Source organism: Oryctolagus cuniculus, chromosome 4, assembly GCF_964237555.1.
Source record: "Oryctolagus cuniculus chromosome 4, mOryCun1.1, whole genome shotgun sequence".
In the NCBI taxonomy this organism is placed as follows: Eukaryota; Metazoa; Chordata; class Mammalia; order Lagomorpha; family Leporidae; genus Oryctolagus; species Oryctolagus cuniculus.
In genome coordinates this window covers 150,942,725-150,955,191 of record NC_091435.1, presented here as the reverse complement: position 1 = coordinate 150,955,191, position 12,467 = coordinate 150,942,725, and the positions used below count along the sequence as shown (strand labels likewise).

General features: G+C 56.6%; 1 protein-coding gene across 3 annotated transcripts in view; it reads left to right on the top strand.

Annotated features, from left to right (window-relative positions):
- The window catches only part of SH3BP5 (SH3 domain binding protein 5), a 57,786-nt gene that overhangs the window by 25,032 nt on the left and 20,287 nt on the right, over positions 1-12,467 (top strand). Inside the window, exon 1 of one of the 3 annotated variants that reach the window (XM_051818481.2) lies at positions 10,177-10,258. The exons of the other annotated variants lie outside the window; for them this stretch is intronic. Coding sequence (XP_051674441.2) covers positions 10,217-10,258 — 42 coding nt within the window. The 5' untranslated portion in view covers positions 10,177-10,216. Of the gene's footprint in view, positions 1-10,176; positions 10,259-12,467 lie in introns of those variants that run through there. 3 annotated transcript variants of the gene reach the window in all.

Here is a 12,467-nt window from a genome sequence, read left to right as displayed (position 1 = left end):
CAAGGGTGAATGTGGAAGGCGGGCCTGGCTTCCCCTGCCTCCTCCCACTGCCCTCTCCTCCCTGCTGCTTCTGGGGTAGGGGTAGGAGCAGGAGGATTTGAGGCAAACCCCGCTTCCTCTGGGCTGGGTTGGTTCAAAGCCTGTGTGGCGGCTTTGGACACCCCGCCTTGCTTTTCTGTACCCCGGATCCTCTTTGATGGGGAAGGTCAGAGGAGGCAGGGACGGCGGCTCTCTCCCTTCCCTCTGCTGGGGAGTTCCCTGGGCAAGCCACTGAGTCACCAGGTCTCATCTGATGGGGCCCAGGTCCTGGGGGTGACTGACTCAGTGGTGAGCACTGAGGGGCTACTGTGGGCCTGGGCAGGGCAGGGCAGGACAAAGGGTGGGGAAGGCTGAGAGCGCGCCCTGCCCCCCAGTCCCCAGGGGAGGAGCGGGATGCAGTGTGGCCTCTGCTCTCTGTGCGTGGTGGGCACCTGGGCTGGGGGCAGGTGTGCCCTGACCTTCCTGGTGCTGCTGCCTCACAAGCCTTCCTGTTTGCTTCCCCTGGCCTCGTCCGCCTCCCCCAGTTCCCGTTTGTATTTGCAGCCCCCTCCCAAGCTGCCACTGCAGTTCTTTCAGGCGTCCGTGGGAGGCACTGTTCCTAGAGCCTCTGTGTCCTCATGGGGAGACTCTGAGGGCCCAGGGGTCAGTCTGGTTCTCCCAGGACCAAGTGTTTGACGATGAGATCCCTGCATAAACTTGAGTTTGGGCTTCTTTAAGAATTGGGCTTTCCAGGGGCTGGCCTTGTGGTGCTGCAGGTTAAGCCTCGGCTCACAGCGCCAGCATCCCAAATGGGCACCTGTTCAAGTCCCGGCTGCTCCGCTTCCAATCAGGCTCCCTGCTAATGCACCCGGGAAAGCAGTGGAGGATGACCCTAGTCCCTAGGCCCCTGCACCACGTGGGAAACCTGGTTGGAGTTCCGGGCCCCTGGCATCTGCCTGGCCTAGCCCTGGCTGTTGCAGCCATTTGGGGAGTGAACCAGAAGACAGACAATCTCTCTCTGTCTCTCCCTATCATTCTCCCTTTCAAATAAACCTTTTAAAAAAATAGGATTTATGAGTAGTACAGAAAACTTAGCAGACAAAAAGAGAATGAGTCCCGATACGTTCTCTCTCTCTCTTTTTTTAAAAAGATTTCTTTATTTGAAAGAGCTACACAGGGAAGGAGAGGCAGAAAGAGAGAGAAAGAGAGAGAGAGAGAGAGAGAGAGAGAGAGAGAGAGAGAGGTCTTCCATCTGCTGATTCACTCCCCATTTGGCTGCAATGGCTGGAGCTAAGCCAATCTGAAGCCAGGAGCCAGGAGCTTCTTCTGGGTCTCCCACGTGGGTGCAGAGGCCCAAGGACTTGGGCCGTCTTCTACTGCTTTCCCAGGCCATAGCAGAGAGCTGGATGGGAAGTGGAGCAGCTGGGACTCGAACCGGCACCCATATGGGATGCGGGCACTGTAGGCGGCGGCTTTACCCACTATGCCACAGCACCGGCCCCCCAGTACCTTCTCTTACTTGCTGTATGTACCCCCACCCCGCATCCCACACCTCAGTCAGCACTCATGCCATAGCAGTGGTTCCCTGTGTCTCAGGTGCCCATGCCTGCCACGGGGCTCTGTAGTTTACACAGAGGTGCAGGTGTAGGGCCCTTGGAAACTGTGTCTGTCCATCCTGACTTTGCCGTTCCCAGATGCCCCCTCTTTTCTTGCCAGGGAGTCAGATTCAGTCTTGGAATCCTGAAAAGCTCAAGCAGATTGCCCCCGTGCTGAGCCGTAGAACCTGACCTGTGTGTTCTGGGCTGGAGCTGGCTCTGGCTGGCTGGGGCGGGCTTGCGCCCTCGAGCCCAGGCTTGTTTGTGAGGCTGCCGTGACTCCTCTGCCCGCCCATCTGGCCTTGGCCGCGCTGCGGGCGGGGTGCTGACTCAGGAGGGCCGCGCCGAGAGCCTTGCTTTCCTGCTTCCTGTGCTCCTTGCTTTCCAACTCGCGGACAGTGACCTCAGAATGTGCTTTGGTCACAGCCAGGGCCAACCCTTGTTCATTCTTTGTACAGTTCTGGTGAAGCAGAGTGATTGTTTAGCCCTTTTAAAGGTGCAGGCCTGGGGCTGGCGCTGTGCTGTAGTGGGTAAAGCCACCATCTGCAACGCCCGGAATCCCATCTGGGCGCTGGTTTGGGTCCCGGCTGCTCCACTTCCAAGCCAGTTCTCTGCAGTCATGTGGGAGACCCGGAAGAAGCTCATGGCTCTTGGCTCCTGGCTTTGGACTGGCCCAGTCCTGGCCGTTGCGGCCATTTGGGGTGTGAACCAGCAGATGGAAGACCCCCTGCCCCCGTCTCCCCCTATCCCTCTGTAACTCTGCCTTTCAAGCAAATAAAATCCAATTGAAGGAAAAAAATAAAAAGGTGCAAGCCCATGGCACGCAGTGTGTTGTCTTGGCTGTGCCACCCTCACTACTTCTGCCTCCAGAACTGTCCCGTCTTCCTAATTAAGCCGTAACTCCCTTCCTTGTGTTTCTGTGAATGTGACCACTCCAGGTACGTCACGTGATCACTTAGGAATCATACACCGTCTGTCGTATTTATGGCTGGCAGCTTTCTCTTAGCAAGATGTCCCCATGCCCACCCGTGATGTAGTGTGTGCCGCCGTTCCCCCCCTTTTTAAGGTTGAATACTGTCGTGTCAGGTTGATCAACTACATTTTGCTGGCCTATTCGTCTGTAGGTACCGGGCAACCTTGTCGTTAGGGGGAACGTGTTGTTTTGGAACATACCAGAAGAGAGCTGAGCAGGTTTAATCAACGCAGAACGATGAGGGTCGCTCAGGGCTGGAAGTTGCCTGTTTAGTGTCTGTGGGGCATGGAAATCCTTGGCCTACACTGAGCCCCTTTAGAAAAGTAGGCGAGGGGAGGCATAGGAAACCTCAGTGGCTTAGCCGTGGGGACAGCCCCTGGAGCCAGAATGCCCAGCTTCGAATCCCAAGCTCACCCTTTGCTAGCTGTGGGGCCATCAGCAGCGTCCTATACCTCTGTGCCTCACCTTCTACATCTGTACAATGGAGCCGTGCATCAGTTAGCTCTGGCTCCAGAACAAGCCTCCCCAGCACTTAGCGGCCTAAAACACTGACATAGCTCCTGCTTTTGCCGGGTAATTGTTCTGATCTCAAGCTTAGCTGACCTCATGCATTTACCATCTGTGGGTGGTTGGCTGGGGTGGCTGATCCTCAGGGGGTCCTTGTCTGTCCCACGGTGGGCAGGGGTGACTGGGCCACATGCGTGTCACCCAGCAGACAGCCTCGTCTTTGTCCCTCTGTGTTGGCATTCCAGGAACAAAAAGGGTATGCTGCTTTCAGACCTCGGCTGTGTTTGATTCTTAATAGTCTGTTAGTGACCAAGAGGTGGGGAAAGTGAACTAGTGCTAAGTGTGGGGAGCAACCCGGACTGGACTGAGTTACTGGAATTAAGACTTATTCTATGCATCTGCTCTCCCACAATATGGCGCTGGGAGAGGAGAAAACAGCTTCTACGCAGCTGCCTCCAGTTCAACCAATAAACTGTAGGACCTACTCCTGATTAGAGGAGAGCAGCGTACTCGGCGTGTGGGCAGCCGAGTTAGGATTGGCGGAGGAGGACTATAAAGGAGGAGAGAGACGGCATTCACGAGGAACATCTAAGGGGAACATCTACCTGAGGAATACCTGTGCAGCCCCCGAGAGAGCCGGCCGGCGGTGTGCCGCTCCCCTGCGGAAGTGGGGAATGTGGCCAGGGGGAACTGCCCTTCCACGGAGGTGGAAGGGATAGTAGCCAACCCGGGAAGAACCAGCAGCGAACCCGGGGAGGGCCGAGCAGACGAAAGAACAGCGCAGGGTCCTGTGTCGTTCCTCCACGAAGAGGGGGAGCAACATAATGGTGCCGTGACTTGGATAGGAAACCTAAGAGGGAAGAAACGGGAAGAAGTGGAAAATGCCAGAGAGAGAGACTAGCAAACAGCCTAGGGAAAAGCCGGACGAAAAAGGTGCCAGAAGAAGCTATTGAAAGCCTAGGCATAGACTCGGATATGGACTGTGGGAAAGAAGTTAGGATTTAAAGTGAAAGCAAGAAGAAACTTAGACTCAGATACGGACTGCAGGTTGAAAGTGAAAGTGAAACCTATAAGAAACTTAGACTTGGATACGGACTGTGGGGAGAGGCCAGGAGAAATGAGAGAGGAATATTGTTGGAAGAAAACTTAGGGAAACATACCGGGTAGAGAAAAATGTTAGGGAGGATGAAGCCGCGAGTGCAGGCCAAGGCGGAGACATAAGCCACCTTGGAATTCTTCAAGTCACCCCGGGGAGCAAGAGGCGAAGATCTGGAACCAGAGGCAGAGACGTGGGCCGCCAGGTTGAAATTCGCCAGGTTAGTCCGGGGAACTTGGACTGAATGCCGGTGGTGGCGGAAACATTCGCGGAAGCCGCCGCGTGCAGAGAGAGCACGGGGCGTGAATAGATAGGGAACGCGGGGCTGGCGCGAGGCCGTGGTGCGGGCGCGAAGTGCGTGGAGACCGCGGAGCGTGCGCGCAGAGCCGGGAACCCGCCGGCGGGGCGAGGCGCTGGGAAGCCGCGCAGAGCCGTGAAGCTGCCGCGGGGCGAGGTGCCGAGAAGCAGCCTCGGGGCGAGCGCCGCCGGGAAGCCGCAGGGATAAGAGAAACAGAAGTTTAGAAGTAAAAGGAGAGAAATAGGAATGCTGGAAGATAGAAGTAAAATGGGAGAAATAGGAATGCCCGGAGATAGAGAAATAGAGAAATAGAGAGGCCTCCCTACAACACTGCAATGTGAGAGCTTGGATTCGGTCTGCCTGATTAGGGAAGTGGTGAGCACCTGCGGGTGGCTAGCAGCTTATGCGCCGCAGGTCACCGAAGACAGGCACATTATCAACACCAATAAGTCACCCCACAACATGGCAATGAGAGAGCTTGGATTCGGTCTGCCTGATTAAGGCGGTAAGCACCAGCAAGCAGCTCGACCAGAGTATGAGCTGCAGGTCACCGAAGATAGGCACGAACCAACACTAATAAGTCTCCCCCACAATACGGCAATGAGAAGGCCTGGATTCGGTTTGCCTGATTGTTAGGGCTTGTAAGCCCCTGCAGGCAGAGCAGAGCATGTGCTGCGGGGCACCGAACACAGGCACGCATCAGCGCCTAAAAACCTCCTCACAACATGGCGAAGAGAGGACCCGGATTCGGTTTGCCTGATTGATAGGACTTGTAAGAACCTGTGGCAACTCTAGCAAGCAGAGCAGAGTGTGTGCCGCGGGGCACCGAAGACAGGCGCGTATCAACACCAAAAAATAAAAAGAAAGGGGGATCTGTGGGGAGCAACCCGGACTGGACTGAGTTACTGGAATTAAGACTTATTCTATGCATCTGCTCTCCCACAATATGGCGCTGGGAGAGGAGAAAACAGCTTCTACGCAGCTGCCTCCAGTTCAACCAATAAACTGTAGGACCTACTCCTGATTAGAGGAGAGCAGCGTACTCGGCGTGTGGGCAGCCGAGTTAGGATTGGCGGAGGAGGACTATAAAGGAGGAGAGAGACGGCATTCACGAGGAACATCTAAGGGGAACATCTACCTGAGGAATACCTGTGCAGCCCCCGAGAGAGCCGGCCGGCGGTGTGCCGCTCCCCTGCGGAAGTGGGGAATGTGGCCAGGGGGAACTGCCCTTCCACGGAGGTGGAAGGGATAGTAGCCAACCCGGGAAGAACCAGCAGCGAACCCGGGGAGGGCCGAGCAGACGAAAGAACAGCGCAGGGTCCTGTGTCGTTCCTCCACGAAGAGGGGGAGCGACACTAAGTACCTAGAAAGTATTAGAGCTATTTTCATAACTGACTATAGTGATCTAATTAGTACATGTAAAGCAGTTGGGTCAAAGAAATGTTACTCCAGATGTGTTTTTCTGTGCAAACCTATTGCCTTTAAAAAAAAAAAAAAAAAAAAAAGGACTGGTGTTTGGCACAGCAGTTGAGCCAGAGCTTGGGACTCCACATCACATCCAGAATACCTGGTTGGAGTCCTGGCTCTTCTATTCCAGTCCTGCCCTGGTGGTGCCCACGCCCCTCAGGGCCGTCTTGTAGGAGTGTGTGGTGTGGGCGGTTGTGAGCAAACGCAGTATCCGTGTCAGTGATCTGGCGTGACGTGCCTGTGTTTTCTGTGTCTGAGGTGGGGAGGGAGGCAGTGAGAGGACTGGAGTGGCCCCGGGGCTGGAGGAATGAAGCATCGCCCAGCATTTCTGGAGCGCCTCCTCTAACACTCGGCACGGTGGCAGGTGCATCCTGTAAAGCTGCCGTGGACACTGAGTCAGCGAGGACTGAGGCATTGCTCCTGGGGGCGAAGTGAGGGTTAGGTTCCCGAGAGCCCCTGGTCACGGCGTTTAATGCATAGCCTTGTTGTAGGTGTATTTCTGTTTAAGTATACCTGTTGGATCTGCATAGCTTAGGAGTGATTAATTACAGGGAGTATTGCTATGTAACAAAACACAAGCCGAGAAGGGCCGAACGTCTTCCTGCCTGGACTGTAAGTTGCAGAATGCACACATCTCTTCTGTTGCTTCATCCTTGAGCACGTAGCGAGTGGACTCAGGTTCAGATTGGTGCACTTCCTCTTCCTCTTCCTGGGTGTATCGCCTTGTCAGCTCGTTGGCCCTGAACTCGGGGCTGGCAGCGTGACTCCTGGCAGAGGGAGCTCATCCGACATACGTGCTTTCTCCCATGAGGCACAGCACTTGGGGAGAAGCCCTGGTGCAGCCTTGGGGACTCCGAAGCGGGGCGTGGGCTGTTTCACTTCAGCGGTGATGGCCGGTGCCATGTTCTCTCATTAATGGCAGCTCCGTTTAGGGGTGGGGAGGGCCCCAGGGATGCGTTAGGAGCCGTGTGTGCCGCTCTGGGTCGGGGACGCCATTTGTCTTCCCTTTCTGTCCCTGTTGTACAAATGAGGAACCCAGTCTTGGAGCCCAAAGACCGAGCCTCGGGCCTTGCTGTGATTCCTGGGGTGGCCCAGGAATGTGGAGACTGGAGCTGACTCAGTAGTTAACTAGCTGTCAAGGCTGAGCCCTGGGGAACCTGTGGTGTTGGCCTCAATACCCATAAGTGATTGGCAGGGGGATCTGGCCGTGAGAGAAGCCGAGGACCTGCTGCTTGCCTGGGGGGCCTGGGGAGCCTGGGGGGGCGCTTGGTGGTGTGGGTCTTGGTGGCTGTTGTCTCCTTTGCTCACTCTGAGGGCGTGCGTGATCATCGCAGGCCTCAGCAGGAGAAGAGCCAGGATTGGAGCCACATCTGCCTGTCCTGTGAGGGGCGCAGCCCGAGGGCACGTGGGCACCTCTGAGAACAGGTCGGAGACCTGAGTGACGTGAGGGCCTAGAGGCAGCTCTTGAGCCCATCAGTGTGGTGGGTTATTCCCCTGTGGGTTCCCTGCCTTTGCGCTGTAGAACTATGGGTCCCTGTCCAAGTCCCCTGGGACCCTGGGCACTTGCCCCCCCACCCCCACCCCTCAGCTCAGCCCCGCTCACCTGGGCCTGCAGCGGGGCTCCGTCAGCCTCCCTTCGCCCCTGGCTGTCGTTCTCCCAAGGGGCTTGGGTGAGGAGGCCCCGATGGTCACAGTTCCTGTGGGCGGCCACAGGCCAGCCCCCCGGGGAACTGCATTGTCCCCGTGCCTGTGATGAGGGCAAGCTGCGGGTGACGGGGCATCTGTCCTGAAGCCCGGTGACTGGCAGTGGAATGGAGGATGAGGATGGGGTCACTGCTCACTCCGCCTGCAAGGCTGCGTCTAGGCTCACGGTCCCGGGAAGCAGTAGCCGCGTTTTGGAAGCCTTGACTGGTGAATTGGAACAGGGTCTGGCTGCAGGCCCCTGACACAGAGCGCGTGTTTGCTTTCAGTCGGAAGGCCCAGTTCCTCACCCCCGTGGAACTAGCTGTACCCTTTTGCTTGGCTGGTCTGCCTCAGCCTCCCCCGCCCCACCCCCGAGGGCTGGCTGGAGCAGGTGCAGTGCCGCTGACCTTGAGGTCCTCTACTTGTGGGGTGGTGGGCAGTGACCCTTTCACGCCTGGCAGGTGGCAGGAAGCCCCGTTGGAGGGCGCTGGTTGCGAGCTGGCTCTTGCCTCTGCTGCTGTGTCGGGTCTGTCCTGGACAGTCCCTGTGTCCTTGTCCTGTGGCACTTCTCCATGGTGTGGCTGGGCGGGGGACATGCTCTCTGCAGCTGCCAGCTGTGGCTTGTGCCCACTGTCTAACGGGTACAGGGAAGCAGGGTGTGCAGTTTTGCACTTGTACATGAAACCATGAGGTTTCTGGGGCTGGCTGGCTTTTTTCTTCCTGTGGCTGTTTTTAATACGCTCGACGGGCTGACTGGCCGAGCTGCGTTCCACCCCCGTGTGCGAACCACAGGCATTCCCTGAAGAGGGTGGCGGAGTGGTCACATTTGCAGGGAAAGCAAACCAGACTGTAAATTGTGTCTCTCAACGTGGGCAGGCTTTCTTACGTTGCAGGGCGACAGGGCCTGGGGCCCTTGGCGCACCTTTCCCTTCCTGTTCCTGACCTTGGCAGACTCCTGCTTTCCCTGCCTTCCTGGTTGTGACTTCACATCCTCCACTTCCCTTCCCTCCTGTGGAAGTCTGCCCGGGGGAGTCTGGTGAGCCTAGGCTTGCAGATGGGCTGGTCTCAGCATAGCCATGTGCCCATGGCGCAGGCTCATCACTCACAGGAGCGTCCCGATGGGCGGGGCAAGGAGCCATCCCGCCAGGATGCCACGCAGGAGGCACTGAGTGGTCCAGACCGCAAGAATGTCCTTGTGGAGTTTGAACTAGAGGCAGGGTTCCCGGAAGGACGCGGGACCAGCCTACATCAGAGTTTCAGACAGTTGTTGTTTTAACTACAAGTCCGTCTCGTGCAGTGTTTGGGACCTGTGCTAAGAAGATGGTGTGTTCACTCGAAATTCAGATTCCAGTGCGAGCCTGCTGCACTTTGATAGGATTTGGCGACAGCTCCTGAAGTCGGAAGTTGGTGGTGCTGGGGAGGAAGCTTTGTCCAGTTTCGGGGTCTAGGAGGTGAGCGTGCCCCCCGTAGGTCGGGGAGATTGTTGGAAAAGCCAGCTGGGGCCAGCGCTCGCTCTTGCTTCCGTGGCACAAGCTCCACAGGGGAGTTCTCTGACTGTAGTCTCTTCTGCTGATTGTCTTGCTCAAGACCGTAGCACGGGTGATGGTTGATTCTGTGCTGGGCCCTGTGGCCAGATGCCGGGTGCAGTGTTATTCCAGTGTTCCTGCGAGGCTGTGCTTGGATGAGGCCGACTTTGGAATCAGAGGCCTAGAGTATAGCAGAGTGCCCTGCCCCTCCTGATCCGTCAGAACAACCCAGTGACCTCGGGCGTGCAGCAGGGGCTCCTGCAGTCTGAGCCACAGCCCCGGCCCCTCGCAGCCTCCATGGTCACCTAGCCAGTCCCTGGCTCGTGAGCCTGTCTGATTGCCTCCGTGAGCCTGTCTGATTGCTTCTGTTTTTTCCTGGGGGACGCTGTCTCTCGCACAGCTCCTGTCTTCTGTCTCCAGCGTCAGGCTCAGCGCACCAGGCCCTGTGCCATCTGGCCGAGCCGCCGTCATCTTCCGCATCTGTGCTGTGCGCACGCCCCCACCCACGCCACAACTCCCGGCTGCTGGAACACCGCGTCTCGGTCTCTGTCATGACGTCATCTGTTCTTTCTTGCGCTGGTTTCCCTGTACCCGTGCTAGGGCTGCGGTGGGGGCCATTAGCCCCTCGTGTCACCAGCCACGCCTGAAGGGCTGCTCTTCTGGGACAGTGCAGATGGAGAGCGTTTCTTTCATTGCAGAAAGTTCTGAGGGACGCGAGCTCGACTTTAACCCTTCATGTATGGGAAGCAAAGACCCAGCCCCCACAGGGTGGGGGGCTGCCGGGAGCCCCTCCTGGGGCCTCTTCCCCTCCCCCTCCCTGAGCATCCTTCAGCTTGGCTGCTCTGAGTTTGGATCTGTGAGAGCGGAAACACTCCCCCCGGGGTGAGAGTTCTGAGTGCACCTTGGAGGCATTCCCCGGCTCCAGCGCCCAGCGCATGCGTGCGAGGAGGACGAGGACATAGCCCCGGCTTGGCTTACGTAACAGAAAGCCAGTCCTCCCCTGCCGTGGGTGCCTCCTGTGCACTGACTCGCTCGCTCCTGGGCTGCTGTTGCATGGCCCGCTTGGGGCTTGATCCAGGCTGCATGAGGTCCAGTGTGAGTTCCCAGCATCCAAAACACGGGACCTCCTTGAGGGTGGAAATCGCCTCTTAGCCCAGCTTGGTCCATTGTAGCCTGGAGACGGTGTGTGTGTGTGTGTGTGTGTGTGCGCGCGCGCGTGTATATGCCTTGTCCTTGTCCTTGCTGGCTTCCATCCTCCTCTGGGGTGAGGAGAGGCCGTGGGTCCCGCAGGGCTGCTCCATGTGCTGGTGACAGGTGGGAAGGGAGGGACCTGCCAGGGCCTGGGCTCACACACAGAGCCCCTGGCACCCCAGCTTGTGTCCACCTGGCCTCCCCAGGCCGGGGCCCAGCTGCTGCCCTGGCCATCGCAGGCCTGCTCCTGTCTCTCGGCAGGCCTTGGGGGGCCTGAAGTGCCGTGAGCCTCAGCCTGCGTGGGTGACGCTGTCTCTGACGAGCTGCGTGGCCAACTCTGCCACAGGCTGACACACATTGCTCGGCTTTTCCATACGTTGTGCTCGGCGGGGAGGGGCGTTGTGGTGGCTGCTGTTTATACCAGACCCTCGTCTTCCTCTGTTCCGCTGCCCAGCATTCCTTTGGAATTCTTCTGGCAGGTGCACGAGTTGAACGGGTTGAACGCTGCTAATCTGAGCATGCAAAACGTGCATTTTTTGAGCTCAAAAAATTGTGGCTTGCGCAATGTTTTAGATTAGAGATACCCAACTGGCAGAGTCTTTGTAAATATTTCAAGATCTGTAAGACCCTTGATGTTTGAACCTTTCTGGCCCCAGGCATTTCAGATAAGGGATCCTCAACCTGTCTTAAAATCCTGCCGGGTCACTCAGAGCCAGAAGCAAAAGATGGGGTGGATCTGGGGATTGGAGTTGCTGTGAATTGGTCATTCCCTTGGCAGTGCTCCCTGCACCAGGCTCCGTGTGGTGCCCAGTGACGGGAGGTCACCTGGAGGAGGTGGGGCGGGGGAGCAGGTGCACCTGGAGGTGCACCGGTGGGCAGACCTCGCCCTGCCTTCAAGGGATTTCCAAAATCCGTCTGTACGATAGGCCTTCAAAAAGTTCGTGGAGATGGGTTTCAAAATTTGGGAGCCAATGTCTATCTGTTAATTCCATTATCTGTGAATCTTTTGCAGTAGTCATATGATCTCAAATGTGGCCTGGGGCAGAAATACAGAAATTTGGTTCTGTAAATTCAGAGAGGGTCTGGGGCTGGTGCCGAGGCACAGCAGGTAAAGCTACCGTCTGCAGTGCCGGCATCCCATATAGGCTCCAGTTTGAGTCCTGGTTGTTTCACTTCCGATCCAGCTCTCTGCTATGGCCTGGGGAAGCAGTTCGTGGGAGACCAGGAGGAAGCTCCTGGCTCCTGGCTTTGGATCTGCCCAGCTCTAGCCATTGCAGTCATTTGGGGAGTGAACCAGCAGATGGAAGACCTCTCTCTCTCTGCCTCTCTGTTAACTCTGCCTTTCAAACAAATAAGTAAGTCTTTTAAAAAAAATTCAAAGAGGGTCATATTTTACCCAGGCGCAAATTTCCTGAAGCCCCATGGGACTCATCCCAGCTCCTACCATTCAGCTTAGAAGAGGCATCTTGAGTGCAAGGGGCAATGCTTGATTTTTTTTTTTAAGATTTATTTATTTTTTTTAATTTGAAAAGAGTCACAAAGCAGGGATGGGGAGTGGGAGGTCTTCCATCCGCTGGTTCACTTCCTAAATGGCCATAATGGCTGGGACTGGGCCAGGCCAAAGTCGGGAACCAGGAATCTCCATTTGGGTCTCCCACGTGAGTGCAGGGGCCCAAGTGCTTGTGCTATCTTCTGCCTTCCCAGGTGCATTAGCAGGGAGCTGGATCAGAAGTGGAGCAGCTGGGACCTGAGCCAGTGCTCGTATGGGATGCTGGCATCACTGGCAGTGGCTTAACCTGCTATACCACAGCACGGCCTCAGTATCTGGTCTTGAGAGAATGGTGCTCACAACTCAGGATTTACTGTGTATGGTATGGAGGTTTTTCAGGTGAATTTTTATATCACCATAAACAGGCACTTCCAAGGATAGATGCACCCAGAGAGACCTTTATCTATTACGTGAGCTGCAGGAGATAACAAAAATCACAGATGAATTAAAACGATTGGCCGTGAGGGAGTTTGAGGCTTCTCGTTTGTGCTGTAGCTGGGTACCTTAATGAAGCAGAGGCGTCTCTGCGTATGCAATGCGCCGGCCACTGTGCCAGGTTTGGGG